Source organism: Protomyctophum parallelum, assembly GCF_964188405.1.
Source record: "Protomyctophum parallelum genome assembly, chromosome: 13".
NCBI lineage: Eukaryota > Metazoa > Chordata > Actinopteri > Myctophiformes > Myctophidae > Protomyctophum > Protomyctophum parallelum.
In genome coordinates this window covers 33952372-33976820 of record NC_139708.1, presented here as the reverse complement: position 1 = coordinate 33976820, position 24449 = coordinate 33952372, and the positions used below count along the sequence as shown (strand labels likewise).

The 24449-nt window shown below is 42.4% G+C and overlaps 1 protein-coding gene across 1 annotated transcript in view; it reads right to left on the bottom strand.

Annotated features, from left to right (window-relative positions):
* mgat5b (alpha-1,6-mannosylglycoprotein 6-beta-N-acetylglucosaminyltransferase B) overlaps window positions 1-23852 on the bottom strand; it is a gene marked incomplete at both ends in the record, with an annotated part of 88966 nt that extends 65114 nt beyond the window's left edge. The window contains 3 exons of the mRNA XM_083779981.1: window positions 2551-2695; window positions 21885-21997; window positions 23785-23852. Coding sequence (XP_083636107.1) covers window positions 2551-2695; window positions 21885-21997; window positions 23785-23852 — 326 coding nt within the window. The remainder of the gene's footprint in view (window positions 1-2550; window positions 2696-21884; window positions 21998-23784) is intronic.
* Between the last annotated feature and the right edge of the window lie 597 nt (window positions 23853-24449).

Below are 24449 nucleotides of genomic sequence, written 5' to 3'. Positions count from 1 at the left end.
GTGTGCGTGTGTGTGTGTGCGCGAGAAAAGGGTCTGTTGCCATGGAGACCACAGATCACACTGCACCGGGGTGGTACAGTAGCTTTGACTTGTCCGGCACTGACCGGCAAGCAAATCTGTGCACGCCCACAGATTTGGTGTATAACTAGGAACGTTTTGCACATGCATTATTTTCGCAGACTGCGCATACTGTAAGTCAAACGCACACGCGCTTGGTGTACTGTAGCTTGGCCGTTAAGCTGTCCGAGGAATATGTTGGTGTCAAGGATATATGATTCACACTGGATCAACACTGGATTACATGAAAAGGATTTCTGTCCACAACATTGGCACCTCTCCACAGGGGTGCCCCAGTTATCTGCACACAGCCCCACAAAGGCGACCGTAAAGGGTAATTCAGAACGCTGCAATGTTACAATGCTTAAATTGCATTAGATTGCAATAGAATTGCTTACATTTCATTAGAAATGCCATTAAGGCTATTTTTGGCTCATGCCACCGCTCTACAATGATCTATAAATCAGGCTTAAAGCAGTTTTGTCTCGTCATAACTCTTTGGTCTTTATAGGCTTTGGGCGAAGGAAATATACGGTATTCTCTCATCATGGAATCCTGGCTCATTAAAATGTACCATGTATGTGAGGATCCACCAAAACCAATATCTGGGAGGGAACTCGTAAAGATTTGGCTCTTGGTGACAAGTTCCAGATTTGGCGTTAGGTATAGGCATAAGGTTTTTCAAAAACAACACTGCAAACAAGTTGGGTGGTTGGTTTGCCATAACTTCAATATTAGGTATGGTCAGAGCCATCAAATAGAACAGTTGCGATATTGAGGGGGCAGAAAACAGCCCGGTCACGTGGTTCATGTACTCGCACGAGCCCATAGACTCCAATGTATTCCGTAAACTCCCGTTTATCCCCATGCTCAATAGAAGTCTATGTAGAAGAGCCGCCATTGGACTGGCCCCATTAAGTGAACGGAGTTTGCGTAACTCTGTCTTACTCTATGGCTCTGGGTATGGTTGAAAGCAATCGTGGACGCCATCTATCTATAAATGCACCACGTCTCTGTCTGTGTGTACACACAGTACCAATAATTCAAATTCGACACACGCAGTGCCCGGTGTCGAGTCGGTCGGACCCACGGTTGTCCAGAACCGCCCCAAAAAGGCCTCTGCCCAGTGGCCATATATGGACCTGGCCTGACATCATTCTGACGTCTGCATAGACTCCATATTCGGGCATGCCTGACAAATAACTCCATATGGACATAAAAGGGACACAGACATATCTGGGTGGGGTATCCATTTCCAATTTGCATCATTCCAAGTAGGCCAGTGCCCAACAGGCACAACCAACCAGTCTTGAAAATGATGCTTTCCAGAAGTTGTAGTTTTTCCTAAATGTTTTGTAGGTTATTTATATTTAGCCTACCCAATAGTAACACAATCCATTGAAATCTCTTCTATAAATTTTTGGGGGTTTCAATGTACTGACTGATCTAATATTGGCTTCATTGTGAATCAACCACTAGGGGGCACGCCTAAAACTGTGTTTTTTGAAAACCTTAAGCCGTGGTTTTTGCATCGTTCTCAAGTAGACCGGTGGCCGACGAGCACATAAAACGGTCAAGAGCTTATTTTCACTGTGTTCCTTTGAGAGGACCACAATGAGGATCCGTGACGCGGGATTATTAATCCCACCACCGTTCTGTTAGATCCACCTAAACATGTGTCTGATTGCCTCCCGGACAGGCATATAGTTTTACTGTGGTTAGGTTTAGGCATAGTTTTACTGAGGTTAGTATTAGGGAGGGTTAAGCATAGTTCCAAAAAAGAAGCAACTACTGTACTGGCCAAACACAGCGGGGCTTTCCTGTGTAGCCTACCTGTCCAGTGGTCAAACACAGCAGGGCTTCACTGTGTAGCCTACCTGTCCAGTGGTCAAACACAGCGGGGCTTTCCTGTGTAGTCTACCTGTCCAGTGGTCAAACACAGCGGGGCTTCACTGTGTAGCCTACCTGTCCAGTGGTCAAACACAGCGGGGCTTCACTGTGTAGCCTACCTGTCCAGTGGTCAAACACAGCAGGGCTTCACTGTGTAGCCTACCTGTCCAGTGGTCAAACACAGCAGGGCTTCACTGTGTAGTCTACCTGTCCAGTGGTCAAACACAGCAGGGCTTCACTGTGTAGTCTACCTGTCCAGTGGTCAAACACAGCGGGGCTTTCCTGTGTAGCCTACCTGTCCAGTGGTCAAACACAGCGGGGCTTTCCTGTGTAGCCTACCTGTCCAGTGGTCAAACACAGCAGGGCTTCACTGTGTAGCCTACCTGTCCAGTGGTCAAACACAGCGGGGCTTTCCTGTGTAGCCTACCTGTCCAGTGGTCAAACACAGCGGGGCTTCACTGTGTAGCCTACCTGTCCAGTGGTCAAACACAGCGGGGCTTTCCTGTGTAGCCTACCTGTCCAGTGGTCAAACACAGCGGGGCTTTCCTGTGTAGCCTACCTGTCCAGTGGTCAAACACAGCGGGGCTTTCCTGTGTAGCCTACCTGTCCAGTGCGGAACTGAGCTCGTCCAGCCTGTGGGAGTCTGTGGTGTTGCCGACTTTAGACAGTGCATCCATCCTCTTCATAATCACCTCCAGCATATCACTGATTTTCCTCAGTACCCCGCGAGACTCTGGCCCACCAAGCACTAAAATAAAAACACACAAAGTATTACAAAAATACAGTATACTAGTCATCACAATATAGGCCACACGGATAACAAAACGGCAAAGAAGATTTTGCTGTCTGAGAAAATAAATTATGTGAAAGGGTAAGAAAATATGTGGAAACCTGTTGAGAAAGCAACTAATCCTTATTTGAAAGTGAAAATGATCCCATTGAATTGTTTTGTTAAATGACAAAACTGCAAAAGGTTGCACTTGAAAACCCTCATCCCCCTCTCTCTAGTATAGTAATCTTTATTTTGAAAGTGCACTTTGTCCCCTTGAAAATGTTAAATATATAAACCGCACAAGGTTACATTTGAAAACCACCACCATATTTCAGTTTAGTTTTACTGTAGATATCAACATTGTAGTGTCTCTGATTTCTTGACCTTCATTGCTAAAGTAATGACTCACAGGGTGCCAGCACCCAACACAAACAGGAAAGGGACAAATGAGTACGACAGTGCTGCCGCTTTCATTGTTGCTGCCTTCTCCGCTGGCTCCAATTACTCTAAATGTGCTGGGAGAAATTGTGAATGTACAGTGCTGTTACTAGTGTCCTTTTTTTTTTTTTTTATTACTTTTATTGATCCCTGTGGGGAAATATTATGAGCAGTGGGCAGCCCGAGGAACAGGCATTCGGACACTTCAACGGCAGCACTGGGAGAAGCCAGAGATCAAACCTGCAGCTGTACAGTATCTCCTAAACCAAACAATTGCCACCCCACATTAAATTGATCTTTGCCACCTGTACCAACTTATAGGGCCAGTGCATAGGGGGGAGTTTTGCTCAGAACGGGTTATTCTGGTTCAGAAACATTCCCAAACACATGTACAGTATGCTCTGCTCTCTACCCGTCCTCAAACGAGCATGACAGTGTAAATAAATAATAATGGTCAGATTGCATACAGACAGATCTGCGTCGTGGTCACGGACACGGTACACGGTCCCTAACACTGCTGTTTATTTATTTACTGCGGAGAGAACACATGTTTGACTCTCCCTGGGGCCCGTTCCACGAAACTTGGATTAGAGATTAAGCCGGGCTTTAACACATATCCTGGCTTAATATATCCTGGATCAGTGATTAACCGGTTTCATGAAAACTGGTTGATCTTACCAGATTAATTTAACCAGTTAATCTGGATATGTTGAGGCTTGATTCGGTTTCATGAAAGTAATGCTACATTAGTTACCATGGAAACTAATGCTTTGGACTTAGCCTGCTCCGGACAAGGCTAACATCCCGGTGGTTTAACCTAATCCTGATGTCTTTACTGTTCATTAAGCAGTCAAACTGATCACAAACCAATGATGTTTTCCAGATTTATTCAATTATTATGTGTTTATGTTGCCTTATTTGTATCGGTCTGCATTAAAGGACTAATTTAAGCACTATATAAAATTAAATAACCAAAATATATAGGCTGCACAACATCATGACAGCTTGTGAGCTTGTAGATCAGCTGCTTTTGATGAATGTTCCCCATGTCGTGCAAGTGCACGGTTAAGAAGAATTATTATATTATATTATATTATTATTATTATTTTTTGTAAAAGTGAAAACCACTAAATATTACCATTACTCATTGTTTTAAAACATATTACCATTGTAACGTTTCACCCACTACTAGTCCTACATACTTACACCTAGAAACCCCATTCAAACCTATTTAGGTTCATCCTACGGTGGACATGTGTGCCTGAAAAGGAATCTTTGAAATGTTTCATAGATTTAGAAATATAGTGCTTTCAAATTTGAGACATTTATAGGCAGATAGTGGCACTTCAAAAAATCACTTTCACCTAGAAACTCCATTCACACTTTGAAAATTCAGCTTACTGTGGAGACACATGCTGGAACTTTTTACTTTGAAATGTTTTGTAGTTTCTTAAAGGTATTATGACATTATTTATAACATAATTTTAACAACATTAAAAGTCTTGGCCATGGTCCTTCAAACGTGTCTAAAAAGTTTGAACACTCAACTTGTGTATGTGTAATCTGCATCCTGAGAAGCCATGGAAAAACACATTCTTTTAGCCTGTAGATGTCGGTAATTCCCCCTTTCCTGTCAACCCAAGATGCGCTTCTTTGACAATTTGTTAGGAACGTCACCGTCATTAATAAAAGAGTCATCTAGGCCAGTTGGTATCCAGTGTAAGGACTTGTGTTGATTGACACAGCCAACAACAGAGCAGATTGATTTTTCTCTAGAAGCCATTATTAGTAAGTATTACAAAGAAACAAAGTCGCGGTCACAATGAGGAAGCGGAGAGGAGAGGGGCGGAGAAGAGAGGGTAGGCAGGGAGCAGAGGGGAGGGGGCAGAGGTTTAGGAGGGATCTACGTATATGCCTGCCGTCCAACCAGATGAGACATTTTTGCATAATTATTCACAAAAGTCCAGACAGCAGAGAATACACTGAATGTTCAAACTTCGTTTTTTTTTTGGTGAAATTGATGTCAAGAAAAGCCAAAAAAGCCAAAAAATCTACAAAAATGTGTTTTAAATGTCACAATCCCTTTAACTTTAACGCCCAATGCATTCTCAATGGCAATAGCACAAATTGGCATGCTACATGAACCCATGACACTCACCCTCAACGCCCCTTCCCCAAAGGTAGCTCCCTCAGAGGAGGGAGTTATGGCCAAATATCACAATGCGACAATATCATTATGCTTACAATATTAAGAATTCTGTTTTAAGTTAATAGTAGTGGTAAAATGTAAACTATATTTTTGGGGTAGTTAATCATTCAGTCTATCCACTATTGAGAGTATGTTCTCTCTTTAATTACAGCAGCAGTATTTATTTTAGAAGCTTAAGTCCTTAAGTATCAGTAAGTCTTGAATAGATTAGTAAAGTGAGATATACAGAAGGGGGCTGTAAATAATGCAACTATTAAGGATGCAAACTGCCTTAATACCCCATGAAGAAGAAGGATCAGTAAATCTGTGATCCACATTATGGGTCTAGAGACAAAAAGCCAGACTGTCTAATAAGCCAGGCTTGCTGATCCCGGCTCGCCAAATGCGCCAATTCTGAGCCTCGCTTGGCTTTAGTGTAACGGAATAAACCAGGCTGTAAAGATCAGGATTTAAAAAGCCTGGCTTTGGCCTAAATCCTGGATTAGTTAATCCAAGTTTCGTGAAACAGGCCCCTGGTTCCATAAGGATATGTCCACATGTCTTCTCGTCAAATAAGATGTAAACATTGAGAACTGTTTTGACGCGAGGGGAGGGGAGGCGGCTATCAGATCAGAACACCCAAACATTTTCTAACGGCGAATAATAATAATACCACCGTCGATCCAGAGCCACAGAGTTGTGACAAGTCAAAGATAGGAGAGATGAAAGATGGTGTACTGCAGTGACAGTGTTCAGTTCAGTTTAGTTCAGTTCAGTTCAGTTCTTATTGGCTTTTTACACAAAATGAGCGTGTGATGCTTTCTGTGGATGTGATTTCTTTCATGCCGTTTCTTCTGATGGTTCTGGTGACAAAAGACAACGACGGGGACATTGGTGCTGCTAGCTGACTACGTCTGTATGTAGCCCATGTCTATATTAGATACAAGTATAATGGATTCCATCTTTTTGGCTGTTGAAAGCCTCAGGGACAATATAGGCTTTTCTCTTTTTCACTTCACCCGAGTCATAGTGAATCAGAAAAAGGCTTAATTTATGCTTCATCGCACAACTGTGTTGCTCAACAAAGATTATGCATTTCCATCTGAATAAATGCCCTTATACAGCTAGGCTGATATTTTTGAGGGGCGATAACCCCTCTTATGTCCAGCTTTTGGTGATTGTGTGGCTAAAATATCAACGTTGCAACCGGTGCAATGCACTGGGGCCCAGCCCCCAAGGGGCACATGAAGGGGGAAGAAGAAAAGAAGAAAAAGTCAAGGCGACGGTGAAAAGTCTGGGTACCGAGGCTACTCGGGTCGCATAAAGACTAACACCAAGGATTCATCAATCATCAGTGATGTCACTGACTGACTGGTTTATAAACAGCTTCAAGTCTGTATACTTCCGTGTTGCATAACATCATTGGCCATCCCTTAATATCTTTACCGTAGCCTTCAGCTTTAAGCGCGTGTTTATGATCAGCTGTCATCAGCATAACAATGCTCAGCTGTAGACTATTTTGTCACGTTCGGTGTTCGCGCTAATGAAAGACAGGATTTATTTCATGTCAGCATTCAAGTACAACTATCAGAAGATGTAACCCAGGTAAAGTAATCTGTCACTATACAAGTTTAACTAAAGTATTTTCCATCTGTCATTTCTGTTAGCCTGCAGTTCGAACACAGGACTTTCTACCTGTGAGGTGACAGTGCTACGGACTGCGCCACTGTGCCCACTTCATATAGCCTTTTGATATTAAACAAATACGTTCTATATAAGTTGTACTGTTTGTTACCGCAAGCAGTGTTTTACGTATACACAGCGCGCGCACGCACACACACACACACACACACAAACCCCCCCCCCCACACACCTTGGAGGAAGTTCTTTGTGGACTGAACAATTGGTAGCAGGCAACAATAGGAACAAAAAATGATGGGGTACTGTGAGTGAAATAAAGCACTCTGCGTTCCCTCATCAATCACATTAAGCTTTTAGAAACTGCATTGCGCAGACTCACGTTCCTCCCCCTCACAGTCATAGTTCATTTGTCACTGTCTGAGAGAAAGTATCAGAAAAGAAAGACCGAAGAAACGCACAAAAGGGACCAATTCAGAACCTAGTGCTTAATCAAAAGCATTCATGATTAGGGAAAAATCGATCTGTCTGTGCAGGTGACCGACTCCTCATAATGTGTGTGCAGTGAGTGTGTATAAAAGGTGTGTGTGTGTGTGTGTGTGTGTGTGTGTGTGTGTGTGTGTGTGTGTGTGTGTGTGTGTGTGTGTGTAAGGGGTTAGGAGAGGACACGTATAAGTTCTCTGCACTGTCTGCAGTGCACACATGGATTATGAATGGTTGGAATGAACACTGCATCTCAAAAGCTTACTGCAGACTTATATCTCCAAATCACTTTCCTTCATAGCCATGCACCTTTACATTTAATTCTCCCTCACTCCTGTACCGTCTCTCACCTCAGTCACTGCTGTACCGTCACCTCAGTCACTGCTGTACCGTCACCTCAGTCACTGCTGTACCGTCACCTCAGTCACTGTGTACCGTCACCTCAGTCACTGCTGTACCGTCACCTCAGTCACTGCTGTACCGTCACCTCAGTCACTGCTGTACCGTCACCTCAGTCACTGCTGTACCGTCACCTCAGTCACTGTGTACCGTCACCTCAGTCACTGCTGTACCGTCACCTCAGTCACTGCTGTACCGTCACCTCAGTCACTGCTGTACCGTCACCTCAGTCACTGCTGTACCGTCACCTCAGTCACTGCTGTACCGTCACCTCAGTCACTGCTGTACCGTCACCTCAGTCACTGCTGTACCATCACCTCAGTCACTGCTGTACCATCACCTCAGTCACTGCTGTACCGTCACCTCAGTCACTGCTGTACCGTCACCTCAGTCACTGCTGTACCATCACCTCAGTCACTGCTGTACCGTCACCTCAGTCACTGCTGTACCGTCACCTCAGTCACTGCTGTACCGTCACCTCAGTCACTGCTGTACCGTCACCTCAGTCACTGCTGTACCATCACCTCAGTCACTGCTGTACCGTCAATTCAACTGGTCTCCAGAGCACCCATGCCCTCCGTCTGAATAAATCAAACCTAGATAAACACCTTCCCCAGTCAGACATAAAGACAGCGGCAAACTGAGCGGAATGATTGAACAATAACGTTGTATAAATTAAAGGACACGCATAAGTAAAACCTACTTTACCTGAACAACCAGTCATTGTGGCCTATGGATATTGCCCAATAAGACCCATCAAAAGTAATCCGTTATTCAAATCCCTCTAAAAACAAAACTATTTACAACTGTATGCGCAAATAATCATTGGCCAGAAAACATGTTTAGGGATTTTGCCAAGATCGGCAGCTTGAAGGAAATGGACTCGGAGTGCCTGCCAAGTTGTGTAGATGCTCGCTCTATTGTATAGTTGCTGCATTGGACAAACACAGCCTCAAGGCATACATGTGGTAAGAAGAACACACATTTCTTCTCAATAACATTTCTCTCGCATGCTGTGCTCATAAATCACCATTACAGGGAGCTAACTTAGTTCCTACACAGCACAATTTCAGAACTGTGCTTTATATATGTTTGCAATCAACCGTTCATCAGCCATTCCCTTGGGACACGTTGGCTAATGCATTTTTCCGGGAGTCCGGCATGCTGACAGTATTGCAGCAAGGGCTGATACTATCTATGTGCTAATGTGGAGCTGCCTATGTGTCATTCCTCATCTGCTGGTTAATAAACGGCCCATTTAACAACAGCTAATCTCCTTTAACGACGCTCATTCGGAAGTGCCACTGCACAATCGATTTTATGAACAAATTCCAATTAGATGACCATTTGTACTGTAGCCTGCCTGCATGCGTACAGAGCAAAGTGTTACCTAGATGTCCATAAACAGCTGGCACTGCGAGGGATTCTACGGCAAAGGACGTCACAGTAAAGGCAAAATGACACTCACATTTCTCCATGAATGCACATTTGACTATATATGCTATAACAGCTCTTTGCAGAGCGAATACATTACTGAGTGACCTCTTCCTAACAGACTAGTTTTGTTGATTCCGTCTCAGAGCCATCAAATGATGATACAAGGTCCTGCAGCAATAATAGGGACTTTAAGCAATGACTGTTTTCAGGACGGCTCCGCTAGGCGGAAGTACGGGAGCTGTGACACAATCGCCATAGCTGTCAAAATCGTTAAGCAAACAGCGGTCGGCGACGGCGACATTGGTTCCCATGGTGACGCGTCTATGCAGCATGTGTCAAACATACCGTCGCGCATCAGCTAACTTGCCGATATTGCTTAATTTGTATGCGCTGGACATGATCAGCAGTGGAAAGAGGAAGGTGCTGGAGCAATCTGTGTTATTCTAAAAATCTAAACATGGTTAATATGTGGTATTAGTGTTATTTCTTCATTCAGATCATGCCAACACATTACACAGCATAAGAGAGGTGATGGAGCAATCAGTGTAAATGTATGACAGCTATAATTTCAATAATGGCGTTGTAGACACTACTTGTAAGTGTAGGTTCTGCCGTAGTAGAAAGGGCTGCAACGGAGAGCAGGTTTATGTATCGAGCACTGATCCATTTCCGGTTGCCGTAGCCGACTGCCGTAGCCGTCATTGCTTAAAGTCGCTAATAAAGCCAACAGGGACAAAGGCAGCTTCATGTAATCAGGCTAATACAATCTATACCAGTTTTATTGATTATCCTGGTCAGATTTTGCCCATAATAGTAACACAACTGAAGAGTGCCTCTCACCTCGAAGCGCTTCAAGAGGTGATACAGTAATATTTGTATAAAAATGATTTGCATTGTATGACATGAAGATAGACAGGCAACCCCTAACACGGGATTAAATGACCCAGGACAAATAAATATTCTCACGTCATGAAATTCGGTCATTCAGAATCGACCCTAAAAGAGCACAGAAAAGTGAACTAATCCTCTGATCACAGTGATCCAGACAGACGCCGAGCCCCACACACACCACAGCACTGTCACGGATGTGTGACAGGTTGCCTGGCTTTTATTGCCAGGCGGTTCCTGGCACAGCCATGCCACTGCAGAGGCGTGTCCTGCCAGGCTGCCGGGGCCATGGCTCCCACGTGATGTATTTATTACCTGGATGAAAAATCACCCAATTTGTTAAACAGCGGGGGCACGTGCCTTGGACTGATGAAGTGAATCCATTACTTCCATGTGAGACTAAATCAATGTATGCCAAAGGACTGTTCATGTCTGGGGGAGAGAGAGAGAGAGAGAGAGAGAGAGAGAGAGAGAGAGAGAGCTAGTAGGGGTTAGTAAGGGAGTTACTGTACCATGTCTGTCTGACCCCACAACATTTGGAGACCCAACAGCACTGTTTATTCAGTCATTCAAAAACGTGCAAAAGAAGCCCATTCCCATCTCCCACGGGTGATGTGCAGTTGTTGAAGAGGACCTGCTTCTTCACAGCATTGAATCGTTACAGCATAATGGAGCATTTTGTTTGCAGGCAATGCTGGGCTGTGGGATTTTTTTGTTTTGTTTGATTGAAATGCCTTTAAGGCCATTATTTCCTGTTTTGAATTTGAATTTGAATATTACATTATAGGCTTGACAATGAAGAGATGAGTAAGAGCAATAAAGGGTCAGTCTTGGCCTGGGGAGGGAGCGTATTGGTATAACTACTGTACTGTACATCACTATGAAACACAAGTAATTTCTTTCACCCTCAATAATAATGTTGTGTTTGTCTGTACTGTACCTGTGCTGTACAGTACATGTGTATTATACACTGCTGAACCGCCTATAAACATGCAAAGCAAATTCCCACGAGGGCAATAAATGAATAAATCGCTCCATGAAGAGGAAGTTATTATGGACTAAAGACTGACTGAAAAATGAATTACATCTGTATGTGAAAATGAGTTGCCCATGACAGTTACAGTTAATCCATTTAAGTTCAGATCGCATAATTACTGATTGGAGGAATATGAAAAGCATGGTTTGGTTTGGGATGTATGTTTTAACCACAAAACATATGCTTTAAAAAATAAATAATAATAGGAACACTATGTCGCAAGTGGTCTAAAAATACACCTGAGGGCCATGCAGCTTGATGGTAGCATCTGTCATCTTCCACAATACCATTTACAGCATACATGCAGGTCGTTTTCCCAGTGAAAAACACCCTGGGTGTCAGACCTCTCCATCTCACCTGTCACAAGGCTACATCTCCCCCTATCTGTCCATCTATCTGTATATCTATCCCAGGATTTCACTCCCAATCCAAATATTCATTAAGGGACTGGTTGATTGAGATGGAGTTTCCCTCTCTCCTCCATGGCGCCCATGGGGGAGATGTCAGATACTGACCCTATTAGAGCAGACAACCTCTGTCACGTATCCCCTCTAAGGCGGCGGGCCCTTATTGTGCCTGACAGCCCAGAAAAGGAGGAAACTATCTGTGCTAATTTTACTATCTGAGCTTCTCGCCAGCTTCAATTAAAGTCTCCGTCTTCCCTCTGGTTGTCTGCCTTTTTCCCTAATCCCATACCGATCCCATGGCCACGCCATAGTTCACAGCTTACACACAGAAAAACACAATGGGTTGGTTTCGACTGGACAGCATAGACGTGAAACACAGCAGAGACCCAGGATTGATTAAATACTAGAATGAACAGTTGCAAAAGGTACGAGGTACAGTTATATAATAAGGTTAAAAGGATAACACAAAAAGCACTGATGACTTGTTTCCACTGTGGTCCTATGTATTCAATTCATCAAGACATACTGTATAAAAAATAGTACAAGAAATATAATCAAGGCATGTGACGATATGTAATACGAAAGAAAATACTGGATTTGTGTAAAACAAATTAAAAAAATATATTTTTCGGTCATTTGTATGGAAAATAATTTTGTGAAACGTGAAAAATCATATCATGAACCTAGTATTGTGATTCGAATCGTATTGTGAGTTCAGTGAATTGATGCCTACTAGGAGCAGTAAAAGTGTATACAGAAAAACACTGGTGTTGTGCCTGTGGGCATTTCTCATTCTATTTTAGTAGTCCAGGGGCCTGTTTCACGAAACTTGGATTAACTAATCCAGGATTTAGGCCAAAACCAGGCTTTTTAAATCCTGATCTTTACAGCCTGGTTTATTCCGTTCCACTAAAGCCAAGCGAGGCTCAGAATTGGTGGATTTGGCGAGCCGGGATCAGCAAGCCTGGCTTAATAGACAGTGTGGCTTTTTGTCTCTAGACCCCTTATGTGGATCACAGATTTACTGATCCTTCTTCTTCATGGGGTATTAAGGCAGTTTGCATCCTTAATAGTTGCATTACAGCCCCCTTCTGTATATCTCATTATCTTTACTAATCTATTCAAGACTTACTGATACAAGGACTTAAGCTTCTAAAATAAATACTGCTGCTGTAATTAAAGAGAGAACATACTCTCAATAGTGGATAGACTGAATGATTAACTACCCCAAAAATATAGTTTACATTTTACCACTACTATTAACTTAAAACAGAATTCTTAATATTGTAAGCATAATGATATTGTCGCATTGTGATATTTGGCCATAACTCCCTCCTCTGAGGGAGCTACCTTTGGGGAAGGGGGTTGTTGTCCAGACAGGGCCGGGTCATGGGTTCATGTAGCATGCCAAAGTTTGTGCTATTGCCATTGAGAATGCATTGGGCGTTTAAGTTAAATAACTCAGAAACTATAAAACATTTCAAAGTAAAAAGTTCCAGCATGTGTCTCCACAGTAAGCTGAATTTTACAAAGTGTGAATGGAGTTTCTAGGTGAAAGTGATTTTTTTAAGTGCCACTATCTGCCTATAAATGTCTCAAATTTGAAAGCACTATATTTCTAAAACTATGAAACATTTCAAAGATTCCTTTTCAGGCACACATGTCCACCGTAGGATGAACCTAAATAGGTTTGAATGGGGTTTCTAGGTGTACTGTAAGTATGTAGGACTAGTATAGTGGGTGAAACGTTACAATGGTAATATGTTGTAAAACAATGAGTAATGGTAATATTTAGTGGTTTTCACTTTTACAAAAAAAAAATAATAATAATATAATATAATATAATAATTCTTCTTAACCGTGCACTTGTACGACAGCAAACCTATTCATGGGGAACATTGACCAAAAGCAGCTGATCTACAAGCTCACAAGCTGTCATGATGTTGTGCAGCCTATATATTTTGGTTATTTGATTTTATATAGTGCTTAAATTAGTCCTTTAATGCAGACCGATACAAATAAGGCAACATAAACCCATAATAATTGAATAAATCTGGAAAACATCATTGGTTTGTGATCAGTTTGACTGCTTAATGAACAGTAAAGACATCAGGATTAGGTTAAACCTGGCTGTTAGCCTGGTCCGGAGCAGGCTAAGTCCAAAGCATTAGTTTCCATGGTAACTTATGTAGCATCACTTTCATGAAACCGAATCAAGCCTCAACATATCCAGGTTAACTGGTTAAGTTAATCTGGCAAGATCAACCAGCTTTCATGAAACCGGTTAAGCACTGATCCAGGATATATTAAGCCAGGATATGTGTTAAAGCCCGGCTTAATCTCTAATCCAAGTTTTGTGAAATAGGCCCCAGGTGAACAATTGTGATTGCCAACATGGCCGATTATGTCTTTGTCGCTGCACTAGCAACTGCTGCTTGATGGTAGAGGCACCTGTTCAATGGGGACGGGAACTGGCGAAGATAGCGGGAACCTCCATTTATGCTGCCAAGTGAAAATAAATAGACTTGGTACTATAGTGACAGGCACCACAGTGCACGTGACATAGCCTAACTAAAATGAGGAGAAATGTTGAAAAACACAAATGGAAGACAAACATTGGATGGCTGGAATGATGTTCTGTTGACTATTCTGAACATACCACAATGGAATATGGAGAATATATTTTATTATTATTATTATTATTAATTAGGCCAAGTACAGCAGAGCTGTAAACCATGTTTACATTTAGTGTCTCACTTAGGCTGTTGTAAATCCAGTGGGAATAGAGAGTATGCACGTGACATCATCTTCATACCTGGAAGTTATGCAGAACGCCTACAGAGTACCAAAAAACTACTTTTCTGGCCTTGACAGCCCATACTGTACATCCAAACAGAAAAGTCCTATCTGATTGCATTAAACAACGTTAAACGACATTAAACTCACTTTGCCACTCGATTTGCCACTTGATTTCCCATGCACTCTATGCATGCGCATACCCTCTATAGAAAAAACTCCCAGCCATCGGCACAGCGAGGCGAGGAATGGCTGACTCAGGCAGTCTGCTGATGTAGTATATTATATGTGCACGCAATTCCAACTCCAGTCCTATAGTATGTGAAAATGTGGTATTGTGGTGAGCACTTTGTTTTTAGAATGACAGCACCCAACAATTTGCCAGGACAGCAGGCTGTCACTTAGATTTAGTCTTTTTTGCAACACTATCCGTTTTGAGAGCACTACAGCATGAAAATATAATGAGCAGAGGGACTGATATATCCCCTTTAAAAATCTCTGCATGCAAAAACATAGTAAGAAAGATTCTACTATCCCTGAATAAATAATGAGCCTGGGTTAACTTATAGACTTACTTTATGTCTACCTCTACATACTGTAATTGATGACGTTTGATCAATAACATCTCTGCTCTACACAGTGTTTGCAGGGAGAGGTCTTGCATTGCAGTTAGAATCATCGGCTAAATCAATCAGGCAACCAGGGCTTTGATAGATACCGCACTATCAGTCATGCTAATCCCCAGTCAAGGCTGTGCCATGATAATGCACAGCAGCAGAATCTCTCAGAAAATTACTCACACCTCCAATAATCTTCACAGTTTTGATTCAGATTTAGATAGCTGATGTGTCAAAGATAAATGTGTGCGTGCGTGCGTGCGTGTTTGTGTGTGTGCAACTGTGCGTGCGCGACTGCGCGTGCAAGAGAGAGAGTATTAATAAAGATTAAGCACATCATATAGCAATAGTTCTTTACTGTAACAGACTATGAACAGAAACATTTACAATTTAAAATGCAGTGCCTAATTTGCCACTGGCTTTCAGACAATTTAATCAATTCAAAGTTATTTGTACTACATAAAAAAGCTATTTACTGTTAATGCAATCCAATATTGGTGATTGTACCCTATGGCATCAAAATAACACAACTTGACCTCAATAAAGGTACTTCCAGATGAGCAGCATGAATTTGTCATTTCCATAAATTATGGAAATTCACAAGCCCAACTCCTCTCCGTTGTAGCTCGTGTTTTCGTACTTTTCATACAGACCGACTTATCTGAGTCATGCACACTCAAAGGCTGTCCACAAGAAGGACAACTCCATGTGGTTCAATTTTTATAATCGCAGGGTCCTTGAAATTAAAAATGTGTGAGAACCACTGTAGACAAATGCCACTGCCCATCATGGTTGACAGCACAGCATCAATACAAAGTCTAATGCCTAAATTGTCATACGACAGTGTATAATTTAAGCATTAGTGATGGCTGCCACACAATTCAAGAATGTGATCTCTCGCTCCCAGTGCTCGGCGACAGAAACACCAACACATCTGTTTCAATCACACCTCTGCTGTGCTAAGCACATGGCATGTGAAGTCACCAGAAGAATCGTCTTAAGCGGTTCCTACCTGCAGGTGAAACTCACTCTCATCTATTCTAGACCAGAGTACCACAGCACAGTTGCTTTGTGTCCGTCGGATTACTTCTCCCATTTTTCATTCAAATGAACTCCTGACAATACTCTCACTGGCGGGCGGGCCTGCCGAAATGTCACATCTTGACTCTTACCCGTGACGTAAATTTCTCTGTTTTATGCATCAAGTAGTGAAGACTGCTGAGCCGTGAAATAAAAAACCTCCATCAGTGTCTGTCAAAAAAAAAGCCTTGTGTGCATACGAAGTGGGAGTGCAATGCAAAGTCATTCCAGTCAGTGATGGATTAAAATGAACAGGGTTTTGACTGATAAAAATAACAGACCATCAACTGTCCAGCCATCGAACAAGCAAGTGGGTCCTTCATTCTCAAAAAGACAAAACAGAAAAGAAAAACACCCTATATACTGTTCCAGCAATAATAGAACAACTCTGTCAAAAACGTTGCATTGTCTGCAGCAATAGAACAATAAGGTCACCAAAGAGCAGAGCAGTGGCTCAAGACAAGTTCATGAATTATTAGCGTTCATGTGGCTTGAGGGTCTCATAGGCTCCATGGACTTGATACCAGCACAGCACATGGTTGGTTGTGTATCAACATCCATCAATGGCATTTAACTCAAATGCTGCGTCCTCAGGGCAAACGCAAAGACGGGAGTGCATCGATAGCTGACCAGATAGTCTGCCATCCACATAACCACAAGCCCCCACAAGCTCCAAATGTTAAGTCTACAGTCTCTATAGTTATTGTATATTTACTTGCGCAAGCAGAGCGCGCAATAATTTCGCCCGGTCTTCGTTCACCGTGACAGCCAACACGCCATTTGATGCGTATGCAAATAAAACAGCAAATTTGTGCCTGGTTTGCTGGGACCAGATTACATAAATGACCATATGTTTTACGTCATCATTTAGAGCTAGTCATACGTATACTATATACATAATCAGTAAAATAAAATAGCAAATTGTGCCTGATCTGCTGGGACCAGAGTACATGGTGTGTATATGTATGACTAGCTCTCAATGATGACGTAAGAAATATGGTCATTTGTGTAATCTGGTCCCAGCAAACCAGTCACAAATCTCCTGTTTTATTTGCATACGCATCAAATGGCGGGTTGGCTGTCACGGTTTTTGGCACAAAGTAACCACAGTATACCGCTAAACAACTTACAACTACATACTCTATATAGTATATGTATATGTATACGTATGTCTTACGTCATCATTTAGAGCTAGTCATTCGTATACTATATACATAATCAGTAAAATAAAATAGCAAATTGTCCCTGATCTGCTGGGACCAGAGTACGTGGTGTGTATATGTATGACTAGCTCTCAATGATGACATAAGAAATATGGTCATTTGTGTAATCTGGACCCAGCAAACCAGGCACAAATCAGCTGTTTTATTTGCATACGCATCAAATGGCGGGTTGGCTGTCACGGTTTTTGGCGCAAAGTAACCACAGTATACCGCTAATCAACTTACAACTACATACTCTATATAGTATATGTATATGTATACGTATGTCTTACGTCACCTTCATGTCAAGATTAGGCGTTAAACAATTAAATACAAATCCAACTACAGATTACGGAAGTATTTTAGATCATGTATATTTTATGTGAAAGTATTATTACAGAAATTGAAGTTAGAGACATCTATTACTCTGATCACGATTTAGTATTAATATCACTATATTCCAAGATGAAATACATTTAAAACAATTGACAATGTAGAATAAATAATAGAATAATTATACTTTTAATTCAGTTTATATACATTTTTTTTCATCACATATCAATGATTTATTTTTCTTTAAAAAACTAAAAAGGGATCCAGAATATATCTACATAGATAAAACTGTATTTCTTATATAGATAGAAACTTGAACCATACTTAATACTACTAGGTGTTTATATGCATAAAGTAGGTAGGTAGCAAATAGTTACACCTAATAATTAGACATTTCAAACGTTCCTTCACAGAGATACTGAGATTTGACAGTTTACAGCGGTCGAAAGTACTTGCACGCTCTGCTTGCGCACTAGTTGGCCATTTATGGCCTACTAGTGTGCAACAAGCAAGTATGCACTCGACAGAGTGCATTTCTAGTTGTTTATAGTACTGTATGGTTAAAACATTGAGAGCTTCTGCTCTGCTGTCTGCACTGCACTGCAGACATGACAGTGACGCTGTGTTGTGGGGTAACTGTGGAAAGCTCTAAAGCCAGCCAGCCAGCCAGCCAGCCAGCCAGCCTGCCTGCCTCTCTCTCTCTGTCTCTCTCTCTCTCTCGGGGGGCCCAAAATTACACCAAAATTAAAACAAAATAGGCCTACCCCCAATATTTTGCTGTAAAGCTGGCAACTGCATTAGTGCACTATTAGTGGCTTTACTCTTTCTTTATTGCTCATCTCTCTTACTGTGATTTTATAGAGCACATTGTGAAATATTTTGCTGGAAAACTGCATGATTAGTGCACTACTGGCTACTAGTGGCTGCATCCATTCAGCGATACGCACCACGCAGCCCAGGGGGGCCCTGAAAATGTGTCTAGCCCGGGGGCCCATGGGAGGCTAAATCCGGCCCTGAACGTGTCTAAACTGAGACGAAACTTTGTTGCCCCCCCCCCACCCCTCAAAAAAGGGATCCTACAACAACACAATCTGTTTAGTCAGCTTCTTTTAGAACTGAATCCAATTGTTTTGAATAAGAACAAGTCACCAATCAGCCAAAAAGGCTATAAAATGAAGCAGCTATCTCTCTTGTTTTATGTAATATGTAATATGTGCTATTTTTTTTACAAAGTAATATGGTATAATATTACTGTTTTGGTAATAGCGTACCTTACTTTATTCGTTACTATGGTAAAGTAATAATATTACAGTAATATATTACTAGTAACTTGTTACTGGTCAACACTGCTGTTGACAGAGGGACACCTCTGTGGAGGTGCTCTTCAAAGGTCTGATTATAAAGCTACTATACACTTCTGGAGCCTTGAAGATATTATAGACGATCAAAAGGCTCACCATTTCCAGCTTCAAATACACTCGCTCTCTCTTCCCCACGCCTCTTTCTTCCACCCCACATCATTAGTTTCCTGTACCTTCAAAAGACAGGTAATGAATTAAATGCATGAATTATAATCATGCTTTATAAATAGTATATATATATAATAGTACTATAGACCACTCGTCACCAGAATGTATTAGCAACTAGGAGGACGCCGGTTGTTTGGTGCTAAAGCGCTGAGAATGGGAAACCAAAGTGTGAAAAGAATTTCCTAAACTGCCTCATAGATAAGAAATCTCCATGTTAAATTCAGCACTGTGCAAAAGTGTGTAAACAAACATTGAAGACAAAAGTGAGGACGCAAATTGTGATTGGCCAGAATGAGATGATGTATGATGACGTATGATAGAACGCCCCTTTTTACCTTTAGTTCGGTGTGCGGGTGATACTTTTTATTTAGTATATATACACACACACACACACACACACACACACACACACACACACACACACACACACACACACACACACACACACACACACACACACAAAGAGGCTGTGAGTTTACAGACGCTGGCTCTCCTTGGTTGGTGTTTAATGAGCTGGAGGGCAGATGCCTTCCCTAGACTGCAGCCTGAGAGTGGTTAATTAATCCGACAGTTCTCCTGACTCCACTCTATCTCTCTCTCTTTCTCTCTCTCTACAGTCAGCCTCTCTCGCCCTCTCTCTCTCTACAGTCAGCCTCTCTCGCCCTCTCTAATCTTCTCCCCCTGTACCTTGCCACACCCTGTCTTCTTCCCTCCCGTCTCTTTTTCCTTCACATCCAGCCACCCTAATGTCTCCAATCTCCACCACTTCCCTCTACACCTCTCTATTTATACATCACTTATTTGTCTACCTCCAGTACATGTATTGTATTCCCCATATCTCCTTATCTTTCTCTCACTCCATTTACATCTCCATCTCCACAGCATATGATGCACAGTGAAATGCATTGTATGAACATTATGCTTCACTTATGGATGGTTATCTAGCTTGGGGGGGGGGGGGGGGGGGGGGGGGGGGAAGAGTGTCTCCACAAAAATGATGACATTTTGGTATGTACTGTTTTACAGTAGCAGTATGTAGATAAATGTGATCCTAACCTAGAACTGAAGGGCATGTTAGAACACACACATTTGAAATGTTTATTTATGTCCAGGAATACCTTGTACAAAGGACATACACACTGCCAGTGCAATTTGACAGTGGGAGAGCAGCCAGTTACAGCATGCACACGCAGTCACGCAGTCACGCAGTCACACACTCACACTCACACTCACACTCACACTCACACTCACACTCACACTCACACTCACACTCACACTCACACTCACACTCACACTCACACTCACACACACACACACACACACACACACACACACACACACACACACACACACACACACACACACAGGTAAAGTGTTCGATGAGGACAGGGCACAGTGTCAACACTCAACACCATGCCAGGCTCTGATAAAAAGGTAAGTGACAACGCTTCACAAGCTAACATTGACTCTTCCAAATGGCTGGAGCTACATAGCAGGGTTTATGTGCAGAGTCATATAACACAAACACAGAGTGCATGCCGTGAAAGCTAATAGACCTCTCTTGCTGATCATGGCAATAGAATGGCATTCTTTGTCTGTCCCCGCTTTGGGCAATTTATATTTATTAGTATGTATTGGAAGTATTGTTATGAGCCAGGTTTAATTCTACTACAGTACTACAATACTACAACTGATTTGGAACATTTATCAGGCTTTCTGCAATGCAAGTGGAAGCCTCCTGGGACAATGAGGAGAACATTACTTATGGCTAAGGCTTTTTGACAAAAAGAAGAAAGAAACATGCCCCACACTCAATATTTAAACACATACTATGCAGTATGCACAACACTTTGCTTATCAAGACTGTACACTACACACACACACATAATTATGCACACTGGGTTGTGCATACAGTTCATGTAAAATAAGTATGTACCGTGTATACACATATACTACTCTGCCGTGTGCACATACATACTGTAGATTGATGATATTTAGAAGTAGGAACCACACTCACAGCACAAATGACTGATGTACATCCTTTTTCCTTTGTGTACACGATACAACAATTAATAATATTACACCACCACTGAGCTACGACTTTCTACTGATGTTTTAAGTTTTGACACAGAATGCACAGAGACATGCTTCAGGTGCTTCATGACACAGAATGCACAGAGACATGCTTCAGGTGCTTGATTTATTCATATAGCATTTGCACCAGCCCACTAATAGGATCCATCCCTCGGAGCTGACAAGCCCAATAAAAACAACAACAAAAGGTATTTTACCTACACATCCTTCCACTACCCAGCCGTACCTTTCCAATGACTCTGAATCTGTAAGTGTACTTCATGAGAGTTCCATGATGTCAGAGTGACACACTACTCCGTTTCTGGGCAGTGGGAACACACCAGTGGTGCCACAGCAAAGTGCCAATGGACAGGAGGAGAGAGGAAATAGGAGGAGTAGGGCACTGCCAACCCCCCCCCACCTCCCCCGGCCTTAAAGGCACCTTTATAAACCGCTCCTGATGAGCCAACTGAGGGAGTCTGTCAGCCAGCTGACAGCAATCACAGGAACCCCGCCACGCTCCCAGCATGCTCCCTGCCTGTTCATTACCAGTGCAGCGGACAGACGCTGTTGTCGGGCCGCCGCGTGGCACTGACATACAGGGACACGGCACAGGCTTACCTTCGGCTCGTATGGTGAACGGGGACTCTCCGGGTCGCTTGGCCGAGAACTGGCCCCCCAGGGAGGTCATTAGGAAGCACAGGCTGAAGAAGCCAATCCCTGCCACGAAGATCCTGCAGGGAGGGAGGGTGGTTTGGGGGGACGAGAAAACCAGAGGCAGGGTAAGAACTCATGGGCAGAGAGTGACAGATGAGAGAGGAGCAGCGTACAATTTAGGCATTTAACAGACGCCCTTAATCCAGAGATTTACAGTAAGCAAGGACAGAATAATACATCAAATACATAGAAATAGTCATCATGGATCATGAGCAAGCTAAGAACCTAACATCTGTGTAACAGTAGAATATCTGTACAATGAAACTATAGGAGCAATACACTATAGAGTCTCATGTCTACATAATATGCCATCTAAAAAGTGTATGTAAAGCATGAGGAATTAAGACATAAAGAAAGAGTAAAGTGAGACAGAATATGTGCTGAAATGCAACAATGGACAGGATGCGAGATAGCTCATTTCACCCTGTGCCTAGTTGTGTATATGCATACTCTACAGTACTGATGTATTCTTCTGCATGAACATGGTTTATTTTGTCCACCCATCAATCCACACAAATTCACTCTGTGCTCCCGCTTGACTGTGCCATCTTAAATGAACCATTATGTGAATTGAGTTTTTGTGTGTGTGTGTGTGTGTGTGTGTGTGTGTGTGTGTGTGTGTGTGTGTGTGTGTGTGTGTGTGTGTGTGTGCGTTATGTTGTGTTCAGTGAGCAAACAGCCAAAAACAAAAGCATTAAGCCACAGATGAATGGCTATAATTCTTGAGAGTGCTGCGAATGCCTAACAAACCTTCTTTTGTTGGAATGATTTTTTTTAAATGAATGCTTTGCACTGATGGGATTGAAAACATGTAGATGGCTCGTCGCTAGTCAGCTCCACATATCCTGCAGAGAACATGCACATGTAAATGTCTGCTTTCAAACCATCCTTCAACACAGCAGAAATGACAGACATGTCATTTTGATACATTTAGACAGACAAGCTAGCTTTGTGTTGAGGAAATGAAAACTTCTCCACCTCGCTAGGACTAAAATACCCTGGCCTTTTCAAAAACATATTTATTCTTTGGGAAAACAGTTAGTGCCTGAGAGCACTGTCGCAACATATTACTGTCCAATATCTGGGCTAATGGTGAGAAGTCTGGTTTCGGTGCCCAAGAAAGCATGAAGACTGTCTGTGAGAAAACATTCACTGTACACACACGCACATGCACACACGCGCACACACACACACACACACACTCTTTCAATTCATTCTCTCTCCCCCCAAATGTCTCTCTCTCTTTCTCGCTGTGTCTGTCACTCACTCACACACACACACACACACACACACACACACAGATTTAGTCCCTCTTTCAATTCATTTTCTCCCCCCCAAATACCTCTCTCACTCACTCTCACACTGTGTGTGTGTGACTGTGTGTGTTTAAGCATAATGTCAGTTCAGGAAATATCAAAGATGAAATGGCTTTGAAGCCATAGGGACAAATAACAATACAACTTCGAATAGGTAATTAATTAACTGGCATGGCAGATATCTCAACGTTTTCAGGAGTCGTTTTCACCATAATGTCGACTGAGGTGGTGGTAAAACTTTTAGCTGTGCAAACATCAATGATTGTATCTGATCTAATCAGCACTAACTGGCTGTGTGCTTCTTAGGGCATGATTGAATATAGCGATATTGCATTTTTAAACTCAATTTGATACCTATCCCTGCCCTGCACTTTACAATGAAATGACATGTGCTCTGTTACTGTTAAATAGAATTTCATGGCGAGTTAAACAAACTCCACGACATTGACGAATTGTGTTCCATGCCTTGTGTTCGTATCTCTGCTTACCTGAACGGTTTTAACGTCAGAAGACACCGTCTCACCATAATGGAAAAGTCGGCGTTCGTTGTGATCATTTCCCACACATAAAGAAAGCACCGCGTCTCCAAGACATTGTGTCACACGCGACGTTCTGCCAGCCGTGTCCAGAAGACCACAACAACGTCCGAGTCCTCCTGGCTGCGAATGACGGCGGCAGGTGTGTTGAATGAATATCACAACTTGTCAACTTCAGACTATATTGTAGCCTACCGCACAGGCTTCAAAAGAGGGGACCAACTTCTGCGGGAATCCTGCTGCAGTGAAGGGTGGTCGCTCCGAAAGCCCTGACCTTACACTACAGGCGGATGATAAAAAATGTGATGTTTGTAAGAGTTTTCAGCTTGTTTAGTAGCGCTCAAAGGTCTGAAATGGCGGCATCAGGTGAAGCTGTATGGAATTAATTAATGCAGGGCTGACTGAATGGCGCACGTAGCCTACTTTCCCGAGAATCCCGACCGTAATATTCCCATTGAGCTGAGAAGAATAGTCCGAGCAGACTTCCAGTCAAGCCACAGCTGAAATTTACTCACAGCGCCATCTAATGATCCATTTGGTAAAACATGAGGTAATCAAGTCGATTTTCTTTATTGATTATTAGAACAATGAACTAAGATGACCTTGTGTGCCGTTAA